The sequence below is a fragment of the Rhinopithecus bieti genome, unplaced genomic scaffold (genome assembly GCF_001698545.2).
Source record: "Rhinopithecus bieti isolate Rb0 unplaced genomic scaffold, ASM169854v2 scaffold_31940, whole genome shotgun sequence".
Classification (NCBI taxonomy): domain Eukaryota; kingdom Metazoa; phylum Chordata; class Mammalia; order Primates; family Cercopithecidae; genus Rhinopithecus; species Rhinopithecus bieti.
The window spans coordinates 653,682-677,499 of NW_016813570.1; the positions used below are offsets into that span (position 1 = coordinate 653,682).

At 42.4% G+C, this 23,818-nt stretch overlaps 1 protein-coding gene across 3 annotated transcripts in view; it reads right to left on the minus strand.

The window, feature by feature from the left end:
• XPO6 (exportin 6) overlaps positions 1-23,818 on the minus strand; it is a 119,821-nt gene that overhangs the window by 15,811 nt on the left and 80,192 nt on the right. For 2 of the 3 annotated variants that reach the window (XM_017848636.1, XM_017848638.1), the window contains 5 exons: positions 22,519-22,611; positions 20,961-21,030; positions 14,370-14,529; positions 10,326-10,418; positions 3,596-3,740 (listed from right to left, as the gene is read on the minus strand). In XM_017848636.1, coding sequence (XP_017704125.1) covers positions 3,596-3,740; positions 10,326-10,418; positions 14,370-14,529; positions 20,961-21,030; positions 22,519-22,611 — 561 coding nt within the window. The remainder of the gene's footprint in view (positions 1-3,595; positions 3,741-10,325; positions 10,419-14,369; positions 14,530-20,960; positions 21,031-22,518; positions 22,612-23,818) is intronic. The other variant, XM_017848637.1, reaches the window with a different exon arrangement.

Here is a 23,818-nt window from a genome sequence, read left to right on the forward strand (position 1 = left end):
TGTGCCCTAACACTCAGGCCAGTCTCTCCTACTGCTTTCCCTTCAGCATGCCTATCAAATACTTGGTTCAATTACCACTGTTGCTTTCAAATTAGCAAAGGAGAAAATGTGTTACAGATGGGACCTAATGCTGGTAAGACTAAGGTAAAACAGCACACCAAAAGTCAAGGCAGGCAGAATTACTTAGGGAAAAAAATTACAATGATTTCCCAGAGCCACAAAATATTCCTAACCTTTAACCCTAAATCTCTACTTACTCTAAGAAGATTACCTAAAAGGGTAAAGCTACATTCACGAATGCATGCATTTCAGAATTCTTTGTAATGAATTTTTATTTTTTAAGGAAGGCAGCCTAAAAGTCCAGCAATGGCTAGGAAAATAATGAAACATATTCCTGATGGGATAGAACTATTTTCAAAGTTATAATTATAAATACAACACAAATTTATGGAAAGCAACACATTGTTCTTATTAAAACAATACATTGCTTAAAATGTATAAAATGCTTTGTATGACTAAAACTACAAAACCATTCAAATAAGCACATATATGCTCTAGTAATACAGCAGACTTGGGGGATAACATAATAGAATCTGTCCAGTTTTAACATGGATATAACCTTTGACTCAGTAATTCCACTTCCAGGAATCTATCCTACAGGCCCACTAGCATATATAAGATGGACATAAAAGGAACTCATTTCTATCAATAGGAAAATTATTATACATTCCTCCCCCCCCAAAAAAAAGCATTGGACATTTTGAAAATCTGAAGTTGCTCTACATATGTAAAGGAAAACCAAGGCATACTGTTAGGCAAAAGCAGCTATATCTCTAGCTATCTACAAACTTTTTATTACTTATTACATAAAAAGAAAACATGTCTGGAAGGATATACAGGCGTACCACAGAGATACTGCAGGTTCAAGCTCCAGACCACCACAATAAAGCAAACTATACAATAACGCAAGGCACACTAATTTTTTTGTTTCCCAATGCATACAAAAGTTTTGTTTACACTATATTGTAGTCTATAAAGTGTGTAATACCATTACGTCTAAGAAAACAATGTACATATCTTAATTAAAAAGTTGATTGCTAAAAATGCTAACAATCATTTGAGCCTTCAGAGCGGGAATCTTTTCACTGGTGAAGGGTGTTCCTTGAAGGTGACTGCTGCTGACTGAATAGGGTGATGGTTGCTCAAAGTTGGGGTGGCTGCAGCACGAATAGGGTGATGGTTGCTCAAAGCTGGGGTGGCTGCAGCAATTACTTAAAATAAGACAACAACGACGTTTGCTGCATCAACTGACTTCCTTTCAAGAAATATTTCTCTGGAGCATGCGGTGCTGTTTCATCGCATTTTGCCCACAGTAGAACTTCTTTCAAAGTTGCAGTCAATCCTCTCAAACCCTGCTGCTGCTTCATCAACTGAGTTTATGTGTTATTCTAATCTTCAGTTATTCCAACAATGTTCACAGCATCTTCACCAGCTGATTCCATCTCAAAAACCCATTTTGTTTGCTCATTTATAAGAAGCAAGTCCTCATCTGTTCAAGTTTGATCCTGAGATTGCAGCAACTCCATCCCATCTTCAGACTCTGCCTCTAGTTCTCTTATTATTTCCACATCTGCAGTTACTTCCTCTACTGAATTCCTGAACCCCTCAAAGTCATCCATGAGGCTGGGAACCAACTTCTTCCAAACTCCTATTAATGCCGATATTTTGATCTACTTCCGTGAATCATGAATGTCCTTAATGGCATCTAGAATGGTGAATCCTTCCCAGATGGTTTTCAATTTATTTGCCCAGATCCACTGGAGGAACCACTATCTATGGCAGCTATAGTCTCATGAAATGTATTTCTGAAATAATAAGACTTGAAAGCCAAAATTACTCCTTGACCCATGGGCTACAGAACTACAGAATGGATGTTGTGTGAGGTGAGCCAGCATGGAAACTATGGAAAATAATACCTTTGAACATCTCCATCAGAGGCCTTAGGTAACCAGGTGCATTGCCAATCAGCAGTAGTATTTTGAAAGGAATCTTTTTTTCTGAGCAGGTCTCAATAATGAGCTTAAAATATTCAGTAAACCATGATGTAAACAGATGTGCTGCCATTAAGGCTTTGTTGTTCCATCTATAGAGACAGGCAAAGTAGATTCAGCACAACTCCTAAGGGCCTAGGATTTTCAGAATGATACATGAGCATTGGCTTCAACCTGAAGTCTCCAGTTGCAGTTGTCCCCTGACAAGAGAGTTGGCCTGTTCTCTGAAGCTCTGAAGCCAGGCACTGACTCCTCCTCTCTAGCTATGGAAGTCCCAGATGACACCTTCTTCCAGTATAAAGGTGTCTCATCTACACAGAAAACCTGTTGTTTAGTGTGGCCACCTTCATCAATGATCTTATCTAGAGCTTCTGGAGAACTTGCTGCAGCTTCTCTATCAGCACTTGTTGCTTCATCCTGGAGATGGCTTCTTTCCTTAAACCTCATGAACCAACCTGTGTTAGCTTCCAACTTTTCTTCTGTAGCTTCCTCACCTCTCTCAGCCTTCACAGAATTGAAGGGCCTGATCTGGATTTGGCTTTGGCTTAAGGGAATGTTGTGGCTAGTTTGGTCTATCCAAACCGCTGAAACTTTCCCCATATCAGTAACAATAAGGCTGCTCTGCTTTCTCATCACTCATGTGTTCACTGGAGCAGAAATTATAATCTCCTCCAAGAACTTTTCCTTTGCATTCACAACTTGGCTGTTTGGCTCAAGAGCATTTGGCCTGTCCTGGCTTTTGACATGCCTTCCTCACTAAGCTTAATCATTTCTAGATTTTTATTTAAAGTAAGAGACATGTGACTCTTCCTTTCACTTGAACACGTAGAGGTCATTGTAGGGTTACTAAATGGCTCAGGGAATAGGGAGGCCTAAAGACAGGAAGATGGAGAAGCCTCCAATCAGTGGAGCAGTCAGAACACACACCGAACACACACATATCAATCAAGTTTGCAGGCTTTGGTTTGTGGCACTACAAAATAATTACAATAGTAACATTAAAGATCACTGATCACAAATCACTGTAAGATACAGTAATAAAAAAGTCTGAAATATTCTAACAATTACCAAAATGTAACACATGGAAGCATCAAATGCTGTCAAAAAAATGGCGCTGACAGATTTGCTTCATGCAGGATTGCCACAAGCCTTCAACTTGTAAAAAGCACAGTATCTGTGAAGTGCAATAAAGGCAAGTGAGATAAAATGAGGTGTGCCTGCACAACCAATGCCAACTGTGCTCACCGCACAAAGGAAAAGGTTTCAGAGGTATCACTACTTTTCAGTCTGGAAATCTGAACAATACTTTACTTTTTCACAGTGAGCATGTATTCATGTGGAACTCAGATAACTAAAAAAGTAAAGTTGTATTTGAATGCATGTAGGCTATAACTAAAAAGGAACATGAAATAAAACAGGTGTATAACAGCAGAAAGATTTATGGGTCTAACTCTGTGTCATATTTAGATTTTCTAGTAAACGGGTATAGGAACAGAAGGAGAGACAGAGTTAGATAAAAAATGTAGGTTTTGCTGTTTCGAGACCTTGGTGCTGATTAGCGGTGTGATTGCATCCATGGCAGTAGAGATGAGTGTCACGAACTGCTGCGTGTTCTGCCGGTGAACTTCACTGCAATACTGTGCTAACCAGTGAGAGTAAGCCTGCAGCGCAGCCAGGGACTGAGCATGCCTGCAGAAAGAAAAGATGATGTGATTTTAAAGGTTAAGGTGAAAATATATTAGCGTTCAACTCGTTTTCATAGGAGGTAAGAATTGCATCCACTGCATTTGCTGTTCTAAGACATGGGCAACAGCATAGAAATCATTTACTGGTTCACGTAGAATCTAAAAACTAAGATATTCATCATTTAAACATTGCCATCACTGACTAGAGCACAGAAGGCAGTTAGTCAATGTCTACTGAATCTTACTCAATCTTTCTGTGACACATGCTCACCTAAGAGAAAGGTAAATTATAAAAGCAAAATCAAAGAACTTAAGTGATCACATGTTGACTTCAGAACTAGTACAAATTTAACATTCATAGCTGCAGACTAAAGCTTAGACAACTACCAGGTATGAGAACTTCATAAACAGAGCTTTGATGTCAGATTTTGGAGTTTAAGCTTCCACCGCACCATATATTCTACCTGGCTAGGGGATAACTGAGGTGACAAAGACTATGTTTGGTTTCAGCAAAGGCTGTACTGACTGCATCGTACATGCAACAAAATATATATCAAAAAAGTATGCAATTCATCAAATATAATAAACAATCAGTCTTAAACAAGGAGAGACAGTTGTCTCAGAGCTTCAAAACACCAGGCCTTCTAACATACCTAAATGTAATCACCTTTCAGTAATAATTAGTAAGCTGTAAGGTGATGCTACTATGAGGTGACACAAAGACAGTGTTCCTCATGGTTTGGGCATTTATTAACGATCCCTGCCTACATCAGTATTACATTGGTGGTTGTGAATTGGTAATTTTTCTATCTTTCCTTTTCTCCTCATTACTTGGCATTCTTCTCTAAAAAGCAGCTTCCCCTCCTCTCATCCTTTGTTAATCACTTTGGGTTTTTGTTTATTTGTTTGTTTACTTGAGACAGGGTCACTTTCTGTTGCCCAGGCTGGAGTGCAGGGGCATAATCATGGCTCACTGCAGCCTCAATCTTCTGGGCTCAAGTGATTCTCCTGCTTCAGCCTCCCAAGTAGCTGGGACTACAGGTCCACGCCACCATGCCAGGCTAATTTTCATATTTTTTGTAGAGACGGGGTCTATGTTGGCCAGGCTGGTCTCAAACTCCTGGCTTCAAGCGATCCTCCTGCCTCAGCCTCCTAAAGGGCTGGGATTGCAGGTGTGAGGCACTACACCAGCCTAGCCTGTTAATCACTTTGAATGAGTAGATTATTTTCATTCAAACTTGTATAATTCATTACTGTCCTTATTCTTTGTTGATGACTGAACTGTCAAGTTTGACCAGGAAGAACCCTTTCAAGCTGGGCCCTGCATCCTTTTCACATATTCTCAACAGTCACTGAGCACTTCCTTACTTGCTGACTTGGCAAGACTCCCCAACATCACCCTGCCCCAGACTTCCAGACTTGAGCTTTTTTCTCCAAGGTGCTCTGGAGAATGGATTTGAAAAACTAAGACCTGGGGAAAAGGGGTAGAATTGCTACTGGAGTGTCACTGTTTCTAGGACCTTTCAGTGGACAAAATTAGGATATAACCAGATACCACCTTTATTTACTTATTTATGTTGCTGACAGGGTCTTGCTCTGTTGCCCAGGCAGGAGTGCAGTAGCATGATCATAATTCACTGCAGCCTCCAACTCCTGGGCTCAAGCAATTCTTCTGGCTCAGCCTCCTAAGTGGCTGGGGCCACAGGCATGCACCACTATGTCCAGCTACCTTTTTTTTTTTTTTTTTTTTGGTAGGGACAGGGTCTTACTATGTTGCTCAGGCTCCTCTCAAACTCCTGGGCTCCAGCGATCATCCCACCTCAGCCTCCCAAAGTGCTGGGATTACAAACATGAGCCACTGTGCCCAGCCTAGACATCATTTTAAAATCAAACTCAGCATCAACAATTACAAGGAAATTTGATATTAAGAGCCTTCTGACATGATGCAAGAGGAAAGACACACCATTGCCTATGCAGTAACCTTGCTAAAAATGTTTAAACTGAATCTAATACAATGGAAATAATTGGACAAATCCAGATTGTAGGATGTGCTTTTTAAAAAATTAAGATCTGGATCTGCAAAAGGTCCTCAGTCACTCTCACACACAAATGCACATGCAGACATACAAACACAAGTGGGTGAACTGTTCTAGATTATAGGAAATACATTTAATGTGTGGCTCATGATTAATTAGACCTTGGATTGATTCAAGGGAAAAAAAAAGATACAAAAACATTCCTGGGACAACTGAAGAAATCTGAATATGGATTATAGAAGTGATGACATTATTGTATGTATTAAATTATGTGAGGGTTGATAATGGTATCATAGTTATAGAGCTGAATGAATTTATTTCTAGGATACACACACTGAAAGATTTACGGGTGAAGTGACATGTTGTCTGCAATTTATTTTCTTTCTTTTCTTTTTTGAGACAGGGTCTCACTCTGTCACCCAGGCTGGAGAGCAGTGGTGCTATCTCAGCCTCCCAGGTTCAAGCGACTCTCCCAGCTCAGCCTCCCAAGTAGTTGGGACTACAGGCGCAGGTGCCACCATGCCCGGCTAATTTTTATATTTTTTGGTAGAGACAGGGTTTCACCATGTTGGCCAGGCTGGACTCAATCTCCTGACCTCAAGTGATCCATCTGCCTCGGCCTCCCAAAGCGCTGGTATTATAGGCATGAGTCATCACACTCAGCGATGCAGTTCATTTTCAAATGGCTCAGCAAAATAATAATAATAATAATAATAATAGTCATGTATTGTGTGCAGAGAGGGCACAAGAAACAAAAACCAATTTATAATTGGTTACTCTAGGCTAAGAGTCCATGGGTGCTTATTCCCCTGTTTTTCCCATTTTCTATAGGTTTGAACTTTTCAAAATAACAAGTTGGGTAAGAAAATGGACTAGTACTTTAAGAAAATATAGTTACTGAAAGTTTGAATTCATAGTGACCACACAGTTGTTTTGTATTTTACATTTAAAATTTTATTTTATATTTAGAATCATGTTGTCCTTTAAATTCTGAATACCCACATAAGGAGAAAGAACATCAAAGTCAGCCTTAGGAGTAAGAATTTCAGTCAATCTAGCGCATCTGCAGAGCTCCTCAAGGCTGAAAGGAGGGCTCTGAAACTCCCAAAATGTGTACAAGTTGTTGTATTTATAAGGAAACTGGCATCTTTCTTGGGAGACGCTTTACAACTTTCTCTAAATTCTCAAAAGGGAAAGCAATATATTTTTTAAAAGTTTAAAACCACCATAGTAAGTAAGATTCTCTTGCCATCGTTTATCTAATCTGCAGCTCAAGAATGCTCTACAGCAGGAGTCGGCAGACCTTTTCTGTAAAAACCCGAGTTTATGTATTTTCAGATTTGTAGGGCATACACTCTGTCGCAGCTACTCCACTCTGCTGCTGTAGTGCAAAACCACTCCTAGACCATATGTAAATGAATGTAGCTGTGTTTCAATAAAACTTTATTTACAAAAAGCAGTCAGTAAGCCAGATTTGGTAAAGGCCACAGTTTGCCAACCCCCTGCTCTCGTCTAAAGCAAGCCTTCTGGGCAGTGAAATCTCTGGGATACTGCCCATCTCCAGTCCCTGTCCTTCCATATGTCACTTTCCTAATAGGATCCCATGTTATCTGCAGAGTTTCTGTAGAGAGTGTGGTTTCCAGATGTCCTGCTTCAAAATAAGCTGGGGTTCTTGTTTAATATGCAAATATCTGAGCCTTATGGCCTTATGCCATTCTGCTAAAATCAGAACCTCCGAGAACTGTGTTCCCCAAACATTCTTCTGCATCCTACAGTATCCTACAGTTTCAGTCAATGATCTACAGGAAAGACTGATGGCATTTCAGGTGTTTCCCATTAGTCCCAACAGACCTATCCAGTCTCTTCTTGCACCACACAGAGTACCCACCTCTTGCCTGTGTGACTGTCTCGGCTGTACTGTTCTTTCCTCCTGAAATGCCTACTCCATAGAATCTCCATCCCAGCTCTCACTTACCTAATTCCACTTTCTCCAACCACGTCTGCCCCAGACATACAGTGAAAAACTCTCTCTCTCTTTCTAGGTTTGCAATTTAAGAGTTTTTTTCCCAACTCACGGCAGCCACTACTGTTCCTTGTTCTCAATAAAATCATTTGGAGATTGGGGGCAAAGTCTTTCCTAAAAATGCACAAACATCAAACTCTAGACTTACACATCAATGAGGTCAGGTTTCAGTACTGATGGCACAGCCGTTTCAATGTTGTACAATTTTATCTGAGATCCATACAGAGTGACTTTGACCAACCTGTTGGCAAAGAGGCAGGTAAACAAGAACATTCAGCTTATGAACTAAGACAAAACAGACAGTAGTACCAAGGCTGGTACCAACAAAGAGCGTAAGGGCAGACTTTTTCCATATACAAAAAAGAATCAAGACCAGACCTTCAATTTTATGCCAAGGAAATATTCCAAGATATGCATAAAGACTTATATACAAGCATATTAACTAAAGCCTTATCGAAAGTGTCAAAAATTTTGAAAACGATATAAATATCCAATCCAGAGGAGGTAATACAATGTAATATATACAATAAAAACAATGCTTAGAGGCATATTTAATGATAAATATTCAGGATGTTTTAAACATGACATGGTTGTACTAAATATATATACAGAATATATCATGAATGTTCATCTATTAACAGAAGACAGGTGGTAAGAATTTTCACCAGAATATGCTTATTGGTACCACTTGTTTTAGGGGAAGGATAGAGTGGGTAGATTATGGATGATTTTTTTCCCTCTATTTTTCTGCATTTCCAAATTGTCTACAATTAATATATAATGTTTTATAAATGAGGAGAATAAAAAATAGTTTTTAAAAAGCAGTCAGGGTGTGGTTGCTCATGCCTGTAATCCCAGCACTTCGGGAGGTCAAGGTGGAAGGATCACTTGAGGCCAGGAGTTTGAGACCAGACTGGACAACAAAGTAGGACCCTGTCTTTTAAAATTTTATCCAGATGTGGTGGCACATGCCTGTAGTCTCAGCTACTTGGAAGAGGCTAGGTAGGGAGGACAGCTTGAGCCCAGGAGGTTGAGGATGAACTAAGCCAGGTTCATGCCATTGCACTCCAGCCTGGGTAACAGAACGAAACCAAAATCCTGTGGTTTTTTTGTTTTGTTTTTGTTTTTGTTTTGTTTTTTAAAAAAAGAAGACCTGCTCTTTTGGCAGTTTATCGAAATAGGATGACATGGGCTTTTCTATAAAATTGACAATGATAAAACTGTCTTAGTTTTTATTTAAAATCATTTTTAAAATGAAATGTTTCAGATGGGTTGATATATAATAAAGAAAATAGAGCAAACTCTCCACCAAAGAATCTATGTGGTGGGTATATGGGTACTCCCTATACAATTCTTTCAACTTGTCTTCAAATCTGAAAATGTTTGATAAAACTTTAGAGGAGGGAGATGAGAGGAGCGAATNCGCATCTGCAGAGCTCCTCAAGGCTGAAAGGAGGGCTCTGAAACTCCCAAAATGTGTACAAGTTGTTGTATTTATAAGGAAACTGGCATCTTTCTTGGGAGACGCTTTACAACTTTCTCTAAATTCTCAAAAGGGAAAGCAATATATTTTTTAAAAGTTTAAAACCACCATAGTAAGTAAGATTCTCTTGCCATCGTTTATCTAATCTGCAGCTCAAGAATGCTCTACAGCAGGAGTCGGCAGACCTTTTCTGTAAAACCCGAGTTTATGTATTTTCAGATTTGTAGGGCATACACTCTGTCGCAGCTACTCCACTCTGCTGCTGTAGTGCAAAACCACTCCTAGACCATATGTAAATGAATGTAGCTGTGTTTCAATAAAACTTTATTTACAAAAGCAGTCAGTAAGCCAGATTTGGTAAAGGCCACAGTTTGCCAACCCCTGCTCTCGTCTAAAGCAAGCCTTCTGGGCAGTGAAATCTCTGGGATACTGCCCATCTCCAGTCCCTGTCCTTCCATATGTCACTTTCCTAATAGGATCCCATGTTATCTGCAGAGTTTCTGTAGAGAGTGTGGTTTCCAGATGTCCTGCTTCAAAATAAGCTGGGGTTCTTGTTTAATATGCAAATATCTGAGCCTTATGGCCTTATGCCATTCTGCTAAAATCAGAACCTCCGAGAACTGTGTTCCCCAAACATTCTTCTGCATCCTACAGTATCCTACAGTTTCAGTCAATGATCTACAGGAAAGACTGATGGCATTTCAGGTGTTTCCCATTAGTCCCAACAGACCTATCCAGTCTCTTCTTGCACCACACAGAGTACCCACCTCTTGCCTGTGTGACTGTCTCGGCTGTACTGTTCTTTCCTCCTGAAATGCCTACTCCATAGAATCTCCATCCCAGCTCTCACTTACCTAATTCCACTTTCTCCAACCACGTCTGCCCCAGACATACAGTGAAAACTCTCTCTCTCTTTCTAGGTTTGCAATTTAAGAGTTTTTTTCCCAACTCACGGCAGCCACTACTGTTCCTTGTTCTCAATAAAATCATTTGGAGATTGGGGCAAAGTCTTTCCTAAAATGCACAAACATCAAACTCTAGACTTACACATCAATGAGGTCAGGTTTCAGTACTGATGGCACAGCCGTTTCAATGTTGTACAATTTTATCTGAGATCCATACAGAGTGACTTTGACCAACCTGTTGGCAAAGAGGCAGGTAAACAAGAACATTCAGCTTATGAACTAAGACAAAACAGACAGTAGTACCAAGGCTGGTACCAACAAAGAGCGTAAGGGCAGACTTTTCCATATACAAAAAAGAATCAAGACCAGACCTTCAATTTTATGCCAAGGAAATATTCCAAGATATGCATAAAGACTTATATACAAGCATATTAACTAAAGCCTTATCGAAAGTGTCAAAATTTTGAAAACGATATAAATATCCAATCCAGAGGAGGTAATACAATGTAATATATACAATAAAACAATGCTTAGAGGCATATTTAATGATAAATATTCAGGATGTTTTAAACATGACATGGTTGTACTAAATATATATACAGAATATATCATGAATGTTCATCTATTAACAGAAGACAGGTGGTAAGAATTTTCACCAGAATATGCTTATTGGTACCACTTGTTTTAGGGGAAGGATAGAGTGGGTAGATTATGGATGATTTTTTTCCCTCTATTTTCTGCATTTCCAAATTGTCTACAATTAATATATAATGTTTTATAAATGAGGAGAATAAAAAATAGTTTTAAAAGCAGTCAGGGTGTGGTTGCTCATGCCTGTAATCCCAGCACTTCGGGAGGTCAAGGTGGAAGGATCACTTGAGGCCAGGAGTTTGAGACCAGACTGGACAACAAAGTAGGACCCTGTCTTTTAAAATTTTATCCAGATGTGGTGGCACATGCCTGTAGTCTCAGCTACTTGGAAGAGGCTAGGTAGGGAGGACAGCTTGAGCCCAGGAGGTTGAGGATGAACTAAGCCAGGTTCATGCCATTGCACTCCAGCCTGGGTAACAGAACGAAACCAAAATCCTGTGGTTTTTTTGTTTTGTTTTGTTTTGTTTTGTTTTTTAAAAAAAGAAGACCTGCTCTTTTGGCAGTTTATCGAAATAGGATGACATGGGCTTTTCTATAAAATTGACAATGATAAAACTGTCTTAGTTTTATTTAAAATCATTTTAAAATGAAATGTTTCAGATGGGTTGATATATAATAAAGAAAATAGAGCAAACTCTCCACCAAAGAATCTATGTGGTGGGTATATGGGTACTCCCTATACAATTCTTTCAACTTGTCTTCAAATCTGAAAATGTTTGATAAAACTTTAGAGGAGGGAGATGAGAGGAGCGAATGTTTCCAGAATAGGTGGAGGTGTTTTATGTTCAAGTACAATTCTTTCAGAAGCAAGTTGTTGAGCCCACAGGTTGCTCAAGGGCTCACTGGATACTAACGAGCATTAAACATAATAACTAATAGCTCTATCTAGTAGGAAATGGGAAATATCTCTTTCATTACAGACAGAACAACATTCCTTTTTTTTTTTTTTTTTTTTTTTTGTTAGACAGGGTCTTGTTCTGTCACCCAGGCCAGAGGAGTATAGTGATCTTGGCTCACTGCAGCCTAGACTTTCCGGGCTCCATCGATCCTCCTGCCTCAGCGCCCCCTCCCATAGTGGGGACTACAGGCACATGCCACCACACCCAGCTAAATTTTTTGTCTTTTTAGTAGAGACAGGGTTTCTTCATGTTGTCCAGGTTGGTCTTGAACTCCTGGACTCAAGAGATCTGCTCACCTCAGCCTCCCAAAGTGCTGGGATTACAGGTGAGCCACGACGCCTGGAGTCGAAAGACATTCCTTTCTGAGTGAAGGGGAAAAAACCCAAGACCTGGCTAGTTTCTCTCTGCCTACTCTGGGTGGAAACCTGGAAGCGGATGCCAGGGAAGGCAGTGTTTGTCTTTGTCCCAGCATAACAATCAACTAAGGAACTTGTTACAAATACAAACTTGTATTTGTATTTCTGATTGCTGGGGAGCAATGAGAAAGCAATCAAAAAGGAGCACTTCCGGTCAGTCAAGAAAGTGAGGGAAAAGAACTAAGGTTCCCGAAGTCCCACGAAGTCCTCGTGATCAGAACAGTTATCAGAAAACAATATACCAATATGCACCTGGTGTTTAACTCTAAATCCTGTTCTACACTAAAAATGCATTTCCAAACATCTTTTAATGTGTCTGTGTTCAGCAGTTTTAATATTAGCTTTGCTTTATGTAACCAATAAAAGAAAACACTGCTAATCATACTGGCTATTAAAGGTCACATAGTCATAACAAGAGCCTTCTCTCACATATTAATCTAAATGAAGACAAAATATTAATAGCAAGTATGTTTAAGCACTGGGCTTGCAAATCTAAGCAGTGCAGAAAGATAGGGACCTATCAAATGATTCAGGATCTTTGAGACATCATCTCACTACAAAGTTGAGATGACTGATATATATATATATATATATATATGATTATTTTTTTTTTTTTTTTTTCTTTTTTTTTTTTTTTTCTTTTTTTTTTTTTTTCTTTTTTGGAGACGGAGTTTCAACTCTGCTGCCCAGCGGCTGGCGCAATCTCAGGCGATTCTCCTGTCTCAGCCTCCCGAGTAGCTGGGATTACAGGTGCATGTCCCCACGTCCAGCTGATTTTTGTATTTTTAGTAAAGATGAGGTTTCATCATATTGGTTAGGCTGATCTTGAACTCCTGACCTCAGGTGATCCGCCCGCCTCAGCCTCCCAAAGTGTTGGGATAACAGGCATGAGTCAGTGCGCCCGGCTGACTGACAGATATATCTATACTGCTTAACAGAGTAAATTCAAATAATGGACTTATCTTTGGATTTCAGACAGAAAAACATGTCTTATCCCTGCTAACCCTCAGTGCAAATGGGCCCAGCACAAGAAGAAGAGGAGGAACCACTGTGGTTTGGAAAGAGAACAACATGTGGACCCAGGAAACTGTTAAAATCCACTCTCCCTCTCAAGGACTGTGTGAACCGAGGCAAGGCACTCACATTGCTGAGCCACAATGTACTCAACAATAAAACGGCAATGCCTGTATCTCAAAGTACAGAATAAAATGAAAGACCATGTGCAAAAACACAGAAAATGTCCTACTACTGTGTGCTATTATTATTATTAATATGAATCTGGCTTTTAAGGGATTTAAGCCCTTTGGCTATCTCTGCTTTTCAGCTAAGAGGTGGCAGTGAAGTCCGGCATGCATGCACCTAGGCTCCTGAGGCTCAGTTCTCCTCTGCATGTCACCAGTGATGCGGCTGCTAGGCCAGTCGAAGCATCAGGTGTCTTGGCTTTGAGCTGGATCCACATCTACTCAGTTTTGATCTAACCAATTCAACAGCTGCCTTGAAATGATCTAGATGTCCTGTCACTTACATCTTGGGTTTTTTGAAGGGAGAGAGGGAGGAGGGACTGGTGACTGGGTAGAATCAAATGTTCCTCAGCAAGTGCAGCTGTAAACCTGGCGTGAGACCCAAGAAGGAGGAGAAGAAAAGGAGCCCAGTGGTGAAAGGCTGGCAACCACCTTTCGGACCAGGCATGGAGGCTACCCAGCTTTCACTCTCGAGGCCCTAATGGGACTGGAAAAAAACACAAAAAGCCCCACCCTGTGCATCTAGTTGCCTACTTGGACAGTGGAGTTGACTCCTTATCAGTAGGACTTTCTTAATATCTCTTTATCCTATGAGGAAAGACATGAAGACTGACCTCTCCTGGTTTCTCCTGGGTCTACAACTGTGTTTACATTTATACACAAGATCTTCAAAGAAACAACAGCTTAAATAGCTTATCAGGTGTTTTGTTATGTGCTAGGCACAGTGCTAAGTGCTTTATCTCATTTAATTCTCACACTAAACCTACAGGAAACTACTTCTACTTCATATTGTAAATGAGGGACCTGAATGAAGTTCAGAGAGGTTAAGTAATTTGTTCCATATTAACTTGTATGTGGCAGAGCCTAGATTTACCCGGGCCCACAGCGGAAGCTATTTGGCAATATGTTGCCCCTCGCACAAGAAGGTAAAGCTGAACTCTGAAGAAGGAACAGCTCCATGAGGTAGCTGCCAGCCTACCTCTCCACGACTGTGAGGGCATCATTGAACCGTGCAGCAAACACATCCCCAATAAAGTACTCAGCCAGGCGGCCCACGGCCTGCAGCAGGGAGCTCAGGTCTCTCAGGGAGCAGTGCAGACGCCGGCAGTCGTTCTCCGCTGTGATGTTCAACCTGTGTCCTGGAACACAACACCCCAGACAGTTTTCCACAGGAAGACCACACTTTAGATACTACATATACTTGCTCGTCCAGCAAGCCACACCCAGCAAAACCAATTCTCGAAACAAAGCAACCCACGGGCCGCTCCCCAGTACTGAGCACTGGGCCCAGTCTCCACCTGACACTATACATTTGCGCTCCAGAGGCCAGGGACAGAGACAGAGTTGGGGGGAGGGGCAGACAGCCTAGGGTGTGCTAATGTGGAGGGAGCCCCTGATCTGATTCCTTTTGATCCTGTAAGGTCCTGACACCACCACTGTTACATACAAGGAGGCACACCCAGTGAGGCCCAGGCACTTGCCCAGCACGTGTCACATTTCCGGGGCAAGGCTAGTGTTCTACACTGAGTCTATGTGACTCCAAATCTGTTTCCTTTGGCATAGGGCCCTATCTCAGAATGAAATTTCCATGGCCCAACAGTTAGGACCTGCCCCTGGCTAAGAGAGGAGGGGTACACTCAGCTCTCCACCCCTGAAGGCTGGGAGGTGGCACAGTATGAAATAAAGAGCATGGGACTTGGATTCCAAAGATACAGATTCCCTGCCACTTCCAGGCTCAATGCCTCATACAACCCTCCTAAGCCTCAGTATCACTATTATAAGGGCCACGTTAAAATATATAACCCTCTAAGCTATAGAACACTGTTCAGTATTTGTAATTATTATAAATAGCAAAGAACTAGTGAATTACTAAGGTCTGAAATTTCCTTACTTTTCAACACAACTTCTTCAAACTGAACAAGGAGGATGCTAAGATGAAGGACAAAACATTCTCCCTTGATTCGGTCACTTCCTTGGTTTTTGGATCCCTCTCTTCACAAATGTCCACAAAAGATAGTAAGAATTTTCAGGCCGGAACACAGACCTGCAGGTCTGATTCAAGTCCTTCTCACTGACACAGCAGGAGTGAGGGTGGGGTGGTAACACGACTAGGGCACTGTTCCTAGGGCACCTACAATCCCAGCACTCCCTAGGTACTTTCCACACCTGCTCCCTCCCCCTACTTCAGTTCTCTCCTGTCTCTTAGGAGACAAGACTCACACTGGTCATCACCAACCCTCCTCCCGCTGTGCTCCACAATCAGCTTCCCAGAGCCCAGACTAAGCTTGCAGCTCCCCTGAAGCAAGGTGCTGAATCCTCTGGAGGCTCTCTCCTGCTAAAAGGGGAGAACCTAGACTCTCCAGTATCAACTCAGGTCTCTCATGGCCTCGACACCTTCTACTATGCCACTATGTCATCCAGACCCAATGGTAATTCCCCAGAGCCTCGTGTCTCTGTGCCTCTGCCTAGACTGCCCATCATTTCATCCTCTGCCCACCCAAGTTCTGCAAGCTCCTACATAGCCTCCAGCCTCTCAGGGGCATCCTCTCTCTGTGAGGCCTCACCCCTCCTGTCTTCCTCCTTGGCACCCATACCCATAAGGAGATAAACTGATGACTTACAAGACCATCTCCTTACTGACTACAAAATTCCTTGCGGTGAGCAGCTATGTCCAGCAGCCAGCACAGCAGCTGGTACAGAGTGAGTGACCGTAAATGTATGAATGATTTAGATGCAACAGAACAGACAGCAAACTAGAGCAGGACAGGGAGACCCAGGCAGCTTCCTTCCTCACCCTGTCCCTGGGAATACTGGCATGTATTACTGACAGTAAACACGGATGGGTGGCACCTGTGGAAAGGAAGGGTTGACACCTACAAAGCAAGTGTCAGATGAAGTAGCAGGCTGAATGCCTCGATCCACCGCCAGTGTCAAGGGATGAGGCCCGCAACAGTGCCTGCGACAGCCCCCAAAGGAAGACAAGAGGCTGGAAGACCGGACAGAGGCCACATCTCAAGGAGGAGGAGAAAGAAAGAAGAGGTAACTCATGGAAGGACCTTAGACAGAGAGGGCCAGTGACAAAGGCTGGTTTTGACCTGCCCCAAATCACCTGCTCCTGCCTCCTCCACTCCACAAGGACAGCAGTGCCCTGGCACAGGAACAAGATTCCCAGCCTGAGGCAGCCCCTCCAGAGGCTGTCGGTGCAGCTAAGGAGTAAGCCAGTTTCTCCAGCCAGAGCAACAGAATGACCACCCCACCCAGCCAGACGAGCTCACGGAAACAACACACTGAGAGGGATTTTTCATCACGCTGGTTGTGCGAAAGAGAACATGGACTTCATGGGCTACAGAAAGAGACAGCCCCAATCTCTCAGTTAACTGAAGTGCCACAATTATACACCCTCTGAATGTCAATGGGATTTTCAAGGCTACATCTACGCAACCAACTCCCAGGGTCAACTTCTAAAACCTCCTGCTCCTCTGCACATCAACCAGACCTCAGGGCTCTGTGGGAATAAACTCTTATGAAAAATACACCCTGACACTGGGTACGGCATAGTACAGGCCCAAAAAGAGGGGAGGCCAGCTTTTCTTTCTCAGAGCAACACCAGGGGTCACTGAGTCTGCTTCAGTAGCCCTTGGCGCTCTCTGCATGCTCAACCTTCATTTTGCACCTCCACCTCCCCCCAGGCTCTACCTTGACCACCAGTTTCTAACTTCTCTATGGTATCCAATCCCTTCAGTACCCGCTGAATACCTGAGAACGAGCTTCTTAAATATTTTAAGTGTGCAAGGGGAACACTGTTATTTTTTTTAAAACCAAACCAAAACACTACCCTAAATCAAGTTTCCATTTGAGTATGGTCCTTAATAGACAATTACTAGAGAGCTTAAAAGTCACCCTGATCAAGCCTTCCCCTCTGCCCAGCACTTACCCTACACACCTGGCCCTTCAGCCTCTTCCTGGACCTCGGCTGAATGCTAGGGAGCTCAAGGGAGCCCTTCCATCTCTGGACAACTTGGTCACAAACATAGGTAAAATATGTCTCCCTGTGATTGCTCATCAACCCCTGGCCCACTCCTTGAGGGTAGAACACAGAACAAGCCAAAGCCTGCTGACAGCATGATAGCCCTGAGGATGCAACCCCTCATTACCCTCCTGAGAATCCTTGCCATCCTGATCCCTTCCCTCTGAACTTGTCCTATTTCGTCTAGCAAAGTGCAGTACCTAGGATGAAAACTATGGGTACCTGGTATCCAGTACCTAGGATGGAAAACAGCTTGGAAGTGCTGGGTGTGTGTTTTAAACTGTGAGTTTGAACAATATGAAACTGTTGACACTTGATCACTTCTGACCCAACAAAACTGCAATTCCATACAGTTCCACTTTGCACATATGTGCATCTAAGATTCATGTTCATCAAAATCATAGCTGGTTCTTTCCTGTTCTATCTGCAAGGCAGACAATCACATGGGCAATAAATACCCCAGGTCAAATTCTCTATCTTGACACCCTCCTCCAGCCTAGAAACCTATTATCACCACCACAAAAGTCACGCAGGGCATCAAGTAGACTTGAGGGGACAGGCCAGCATCCCACTGTGAAAAGCTGTTCAGATCCACCCACACTTTCTTATGTCTGGCAAGGCTTAGATTTTCCCCCAAAAGCACAGGACATCTGCAAGGTAGAACCTTCAGATGAGAATGCTGAAAGGTTTGGAGGCATAAAACACCATGTCCACATCAAAGTCCTATCTTCCACAAACCAAGTCATCCTAAAGCTGTTTAGATATGACTTAAGCCACATCCAAAGAACAGCTACTTGGCAAATCACTGCCCTAGGGGGGAAAAAATCTTAAACATAATTTAGTCTTCTCTTTTTGAGGAGTTGAGGAAGGTATAAAAACTGGCATTCAGGTAGTTCCCTCTGAGAGAACAAACAAATCATAATCATAAATCATAAACAAACTCAAGCAGAACAAACAATTTAAGTCTAAAAATCTTAGATAAAATTTTGTAGACAAAATAATCCCTTAGACAGGAAAGTTTGCATGGGTACCCAGAAAAGTTAAAGGGTTACCTAGAGGAGAAATACTGTCTCAGTGAAGGAAGATCTCAATGAGGGGTGGCAGAAGTCAAATACACAATGGAGGCACAGACATCAATGCTGTGCAAGGGGAACACCACCAATGAGGATTTCTTAACCTACATATGGTAGAAAAGACAGACAGAGGGAGCAGAGGATGACCTGCCAGGAGCCAGAGCAGCACACAGCAACCAACGTGGCCCAGCAACACAAGCTGTGCCTTGGTCTTGACAGGGAAGTGGAGGCAGGCTCAGCAGCAGGAAGGGAAACAATGCAAAGCACACAGGATCTTCTGAATCCAGCTGCTCTGACAAAAGCAAAAGTGGGAGCCTTCCAGGCTAGGTGACCACACTGCAGGCCTCAACCACACTGCAGGTCTCACTGCTGGCCAAAATGTGCATCCCATTGTCATATACGGTCACAGCACCAGGAGTAAGCAAGAATCTCAGCTGGTGCCCATTTACACAGGCTCCAGAGGAGACCCAAGAATTAAAGGCCGGGCTAGAAAGCAAATGCAAATGAAGGAGGACCCAGAGCCTATCGGGGATGAGAGGGCACAGTTTCTGTTGAGGGTCATAAGGCTGGTGTGGCATGGAGGTTATTTGAGGGGGTAAATGGCTATGGGAACCAGGGGAAAAAATGTACTCAGAGTTTCCGTTTGTTAATAGCCTTTGCACTGGAAACTTGGCTTCTGAGCCACCAAAAATTGGGGAATGTTTTGTCATGGATGAGAGAGCTTGTTTTAAAACAGGAAATAAGCATTTCTCCGGCCTGAGAGGTTTTGCCACTGGAGTACAAGCCAAGCATCAGTGCTGAGGATAAGATTTACAAATGATCTGGAAGAGCGGAGTTCTATGAAATTGCCAGTAAATAGGCGTTAGTGAAAGCAAGTATGTGGTATTTCCTATGGGAAAAAATATATCACATTATCCTTCTAGGGTGAGGAGCTCAGAATTATCAGCTATGTCCCAGATATAGAGTTTCAGATTCACTAGACTTTCACCTAAAGACAGACACAATGGAATGTAAAAACGTCAGCTTTTACAAAAGTAAACAGGACACTGAAGGGTCAAGGTGGGGGAGGAAAGAACACCTGCTTGGTTTTTTTAATAGATCAAGAACAGTGTCTTCAGGGTCCTGAGTACATTCTAATTTGAATAGTGGTCATGAAGAAAAGACCACCTGGGCATGATTATTCCCAAGAATGGCTTCTGGAAACATCTGTAGCACTTCTACACAGCCAAATGATTTTCATTAGTGGTGACAGCACATTTTACAGGCATGTTTGTTTTGAAAGTGCCTTTTTAAAGTTTTGTCTTTTTAAATTTCTTACCCTATCTACAAAGTCAGGGCCTACATTCAGGACATGCCAAGGCCCATCAGCCTCCTGGGGCCCACTAGATTATTTAGAAGCTTATATAGTCATGGAAACCAGCCATCACAGACCACCAAGGACAGCCTCGGAAAGAGGCTCCCGTGGAGGATCTGCCATGAATTACAAGCTCATCCAGGAGACGGGCTGCACACTGGGCAGCTCTGTGCTGGGCTGAAACAGCAGTTACCCAACGCAGGGGCTGCAAGCCAGAGCCAGGACAGGTTCCATAAGAAGCAGGCTGGAAAGAAGGAAGGGCGGTGAGAAGTGGTGCACAGCAGCTGATGGCGCAGGGAGGACACACGTGGCTTTCAGTTACTGGTGTTTTCAGCTGACAAAAATCAATGTCAGATGTTAAGCTATTTCAACGTTTTGTCATTCCCTATTATACCATCATGAGACTAGTACCAACAAAGCCATGGGACCCCGGGTAAATTAACATCTCTGAACATCAATTTCCTCTTATGTAAAATAGGGGAAACTAGTAATAGCACTTACACCTCACAGGACAATGGAGAGAATTAAGTAATGTAAGTCAATAACACAGTGCCTGGCATGTAATGAGAGCTACAAAAGGAAGCTATTACTATTATTGTTATCAACAAAATAACAAAGAAAGCTAACCCTAAACCCCAAGCAGGCAGGGCCTGTAAACAGCAGCCAAAAACCTTTCCAACCAGCTCTGGTCGGAGCCCCTGGGGCCATTTGCAACAGGTGCGGGGGGCAGTGGGGGATCACAGACCATCAGCTACGCTATGGCCTTCCAATTCTAGAGTGTGCAGGAAGCAAGAAAGCACAAGGCCATGTTTTCCCTAGTACACCTGCTGGTTGAAAGGACATAAGGAAATATTAGAGGCTTTTTAGTAAGTCCTGTCTCTTTACTCCAAATCAGTTTCTTTTCCAAATACCTCCTTGGAATACACTGTCATGACCTCATCTTTTACCTCCCCCACAGCTTCTTTTTATCATAAGCCTTTAAAAACGTTCCCTGTTTAGAAGTGGGGAGGCCGCAGTGAAGAAATCATGTTCCGACAGCAACGGCAGCAGTAATGAAGTATCAGTCCAATGGTTTTCTGAAAGTTTGGTTAAATTAGAAAATAAAAATCAGTTTACCTGACCCTGAAGTGACTATAAACTGCTGCAATCCCAAGTAAACTTCTAAATTGTCCTGAAGAACTGGGAACTGAAAACAAAGAAACAACAAAAAAAAATTTAAGTAATAAATCAAGTTTTAATAGCATTTATCATAACAAGCAACTAAGGGGCGAGGAACAGGATCAAAACCTTTTCTCTAGGAACCTTTAAATGCAGCTAAAAACCTATGACCACTCTTCAGTGCACCCCCCCACACTACAGTTTCTACAATTGAAAACACCAATTAATACACAGAAGAAGAAAGAAAACGTATTAGTTTGACCCTCTTTTTTTATTTTTATTTTTTAAAGCAAAGGACACTGTGGTATGACTATTACATTCCTAACAGAGGAGATCAAACCCTGAAATGACCTACACCTTCTAGAACTCTGAGAAGGGATCATATCTCCCTTCAAATCCAAGGGAACCTCTACATGAGAGAAATGTCAGCTATGCCTTATTGAAGTACATGGAAAAGTGAAAAGATGGGCCTAATTATTTGCAGTTCCCTTGCTCAAGTAGCAGTCAGAACATCATAACCAGGGCTGCATCTTTCTTTCGCAAGCTGCTACACTCACCAGTAAGATTAAAACGTGACTAGCCCCTAAGAAAGGCAGATGGTAAAGTAAAACGAAGCTTTCCAGGAGAGAACACAAATATAGCTAGGTCATTCAATGCAAAAGATGACGCTATGGCCAGGGGTGGTGGCTCACGCCTGTAAATGCCAGCACTTTGGGAGGCAGAGGTGGGCAGACGACGAGGTCAGGAGATTGAGACCATCCTGGCTAACACGGTGAAACCCCGTCTCTACTAAAAATACAAAAAGTTAGCTGGGTGTGGTGGTGGACACTTGAAGTCCCACCTACTTGGGAGGCTGAGGCAGGAGAATCGCTTGAACCCAGGAGGTGGAGGTTGCAGTGAGCCAAGATCAAGTCACTGCACTCTGGCCTGGGCGACAGAGTGAGACTCTGTCTCAAAAAAAAAAAAAAAAAAGAATTACCCTAATAACTGCCTTGCCTTGAAGAAGAGATGAATTTAATGCAAATCTCTCTGAATAACAAGCACCACATAGGAAAGGGAATCAATCCTTACAAGTGAAGATTCCAGCACATATAGACACAGGCAGAGAAAGCTAGCAATTTGCCAAGAGTGAGCTTTACAACGGCCAGCTTTTCAGCAATGTAACTTCTATAAGTAACAGCTCCCACTTGGCCTGGCCACTTGCAAGCTACTGATAAAGGTATTAAGGCTTTAGTCAAATTCCTATTATATCCAAGACTAAACAGGGTTCCAAAAGTAGGTTTAATATTTTGTGGAAATGTTAGTATTTGTTCAGTTTGAGTAACAGTTAAATGGTAATTATTATTCTGTTTTTAAAAAGTACATATGGGGAGGAAGGGGAGGAGAGACAGAGAGAGAGACAGAGAGAGAGAGAGAGAGAGAGACAGACAGACAGACAGACACAAGGGAGTCAACCAGCCAAGCTCTGTGTACAGGAAAATCACTACACTTTCCATTCCCCCGGACAGCGCATTACCAGTGTGGAGAAGGCATGCGTGGGCAGGAGCTCCATCACTTTGGCCACCACCTCCAAACTCTGCCGTAAGTACCGCTGCCACTCCGTCTGCTGCTGTGGGGGAAGCACAGGAGAATCAGCTCTCCCAGAATCCTCTCATCTTCCTTGCCAACCTCAAGTCCACTTTCAGAAATAAAATTTTGAAGAAATGGAAAATGATGGAACCAGGTTATCTGGTACAATAAAAAGGCCAAGCTAGAATTTTTTAAAAACAATGAATTAATTTCATAAAAAACTATTTCCTCAGAAAGTAAATGACTCACATAGAATAACCTATTTTCCCCCCTTGGGTTACAGGATACAGAGATGGAGAGCCACTTGTGAAATCACCTGTTGGAAATGATCACACATCACCTTCTGACACAGTCCACTACTGTGTCCCTATCCAAATAACCGACTGACTCGGTGCCATTCAGAATGGGGTCCACAGCCAGTCAGCAAAAGCATCCCTTGGGGGGGCTGTCAGAAATGCAAATTCTGTGGTCCCCACCCTAAGCCTCCAGAATCAGAATCTGCTTTAACAAGCTGTTCTAGTGATTCTTATTCATGCTGACATTTAAGAAGCAAGACATGTCATTCCCCTTTTGGGAGATGAGGACGTTATTGCTTAGAGAAATGCCACACCCAGCCTTCCAATCTCCTCCATGCCCTAGGTTGCAGAGCTTCAAACCCAGGCCATCTGGCTCTAAGCAAAGGGCTCTCCGTAACCCAAATATGACCACCCATAAGCTCTTGACCATGCCACAGTCACTCTAACTTTCAGAACAGCAGCAGTTAATTTGAAAAATTTTAAGCACCTAATGGTTTTAAAAAAAACAAACACACACTGGAATTGTTTCCTTAAAGATATTTTCCTTACTAACGTTGGGCACATCAGCATCAGAAAATTCAAGACTGATTTTAAGAAGTAGAAGTTTGCATAATATACTCCAAACAGACATCCGTTCATTCTAGCCTTATTGGTTCAGTATCTCGCTAACAGTGTCCACAAGCATCCAGCTAGCTCTTACCGCTGCCCAGGTTGGGGAGCAGAGGTGAGGGTGCAAGGCAGGGGAGACAGAGAGGATACACAGTTCTCACTAAACCGCTTTTCATTGTACATATGGTTTCTCTACTTACATCTCTAGTCCACATAAAAATGCCTGTAAAACATTTTTTATGGTTAATAAGTCAAAAGGGACTAGCAGGAGATTAAAAATTTCAAATGTACAACTCAAACCAGAAGACTACTCTGGTTTCAGAACAGTCTCCGGAGCAGAGG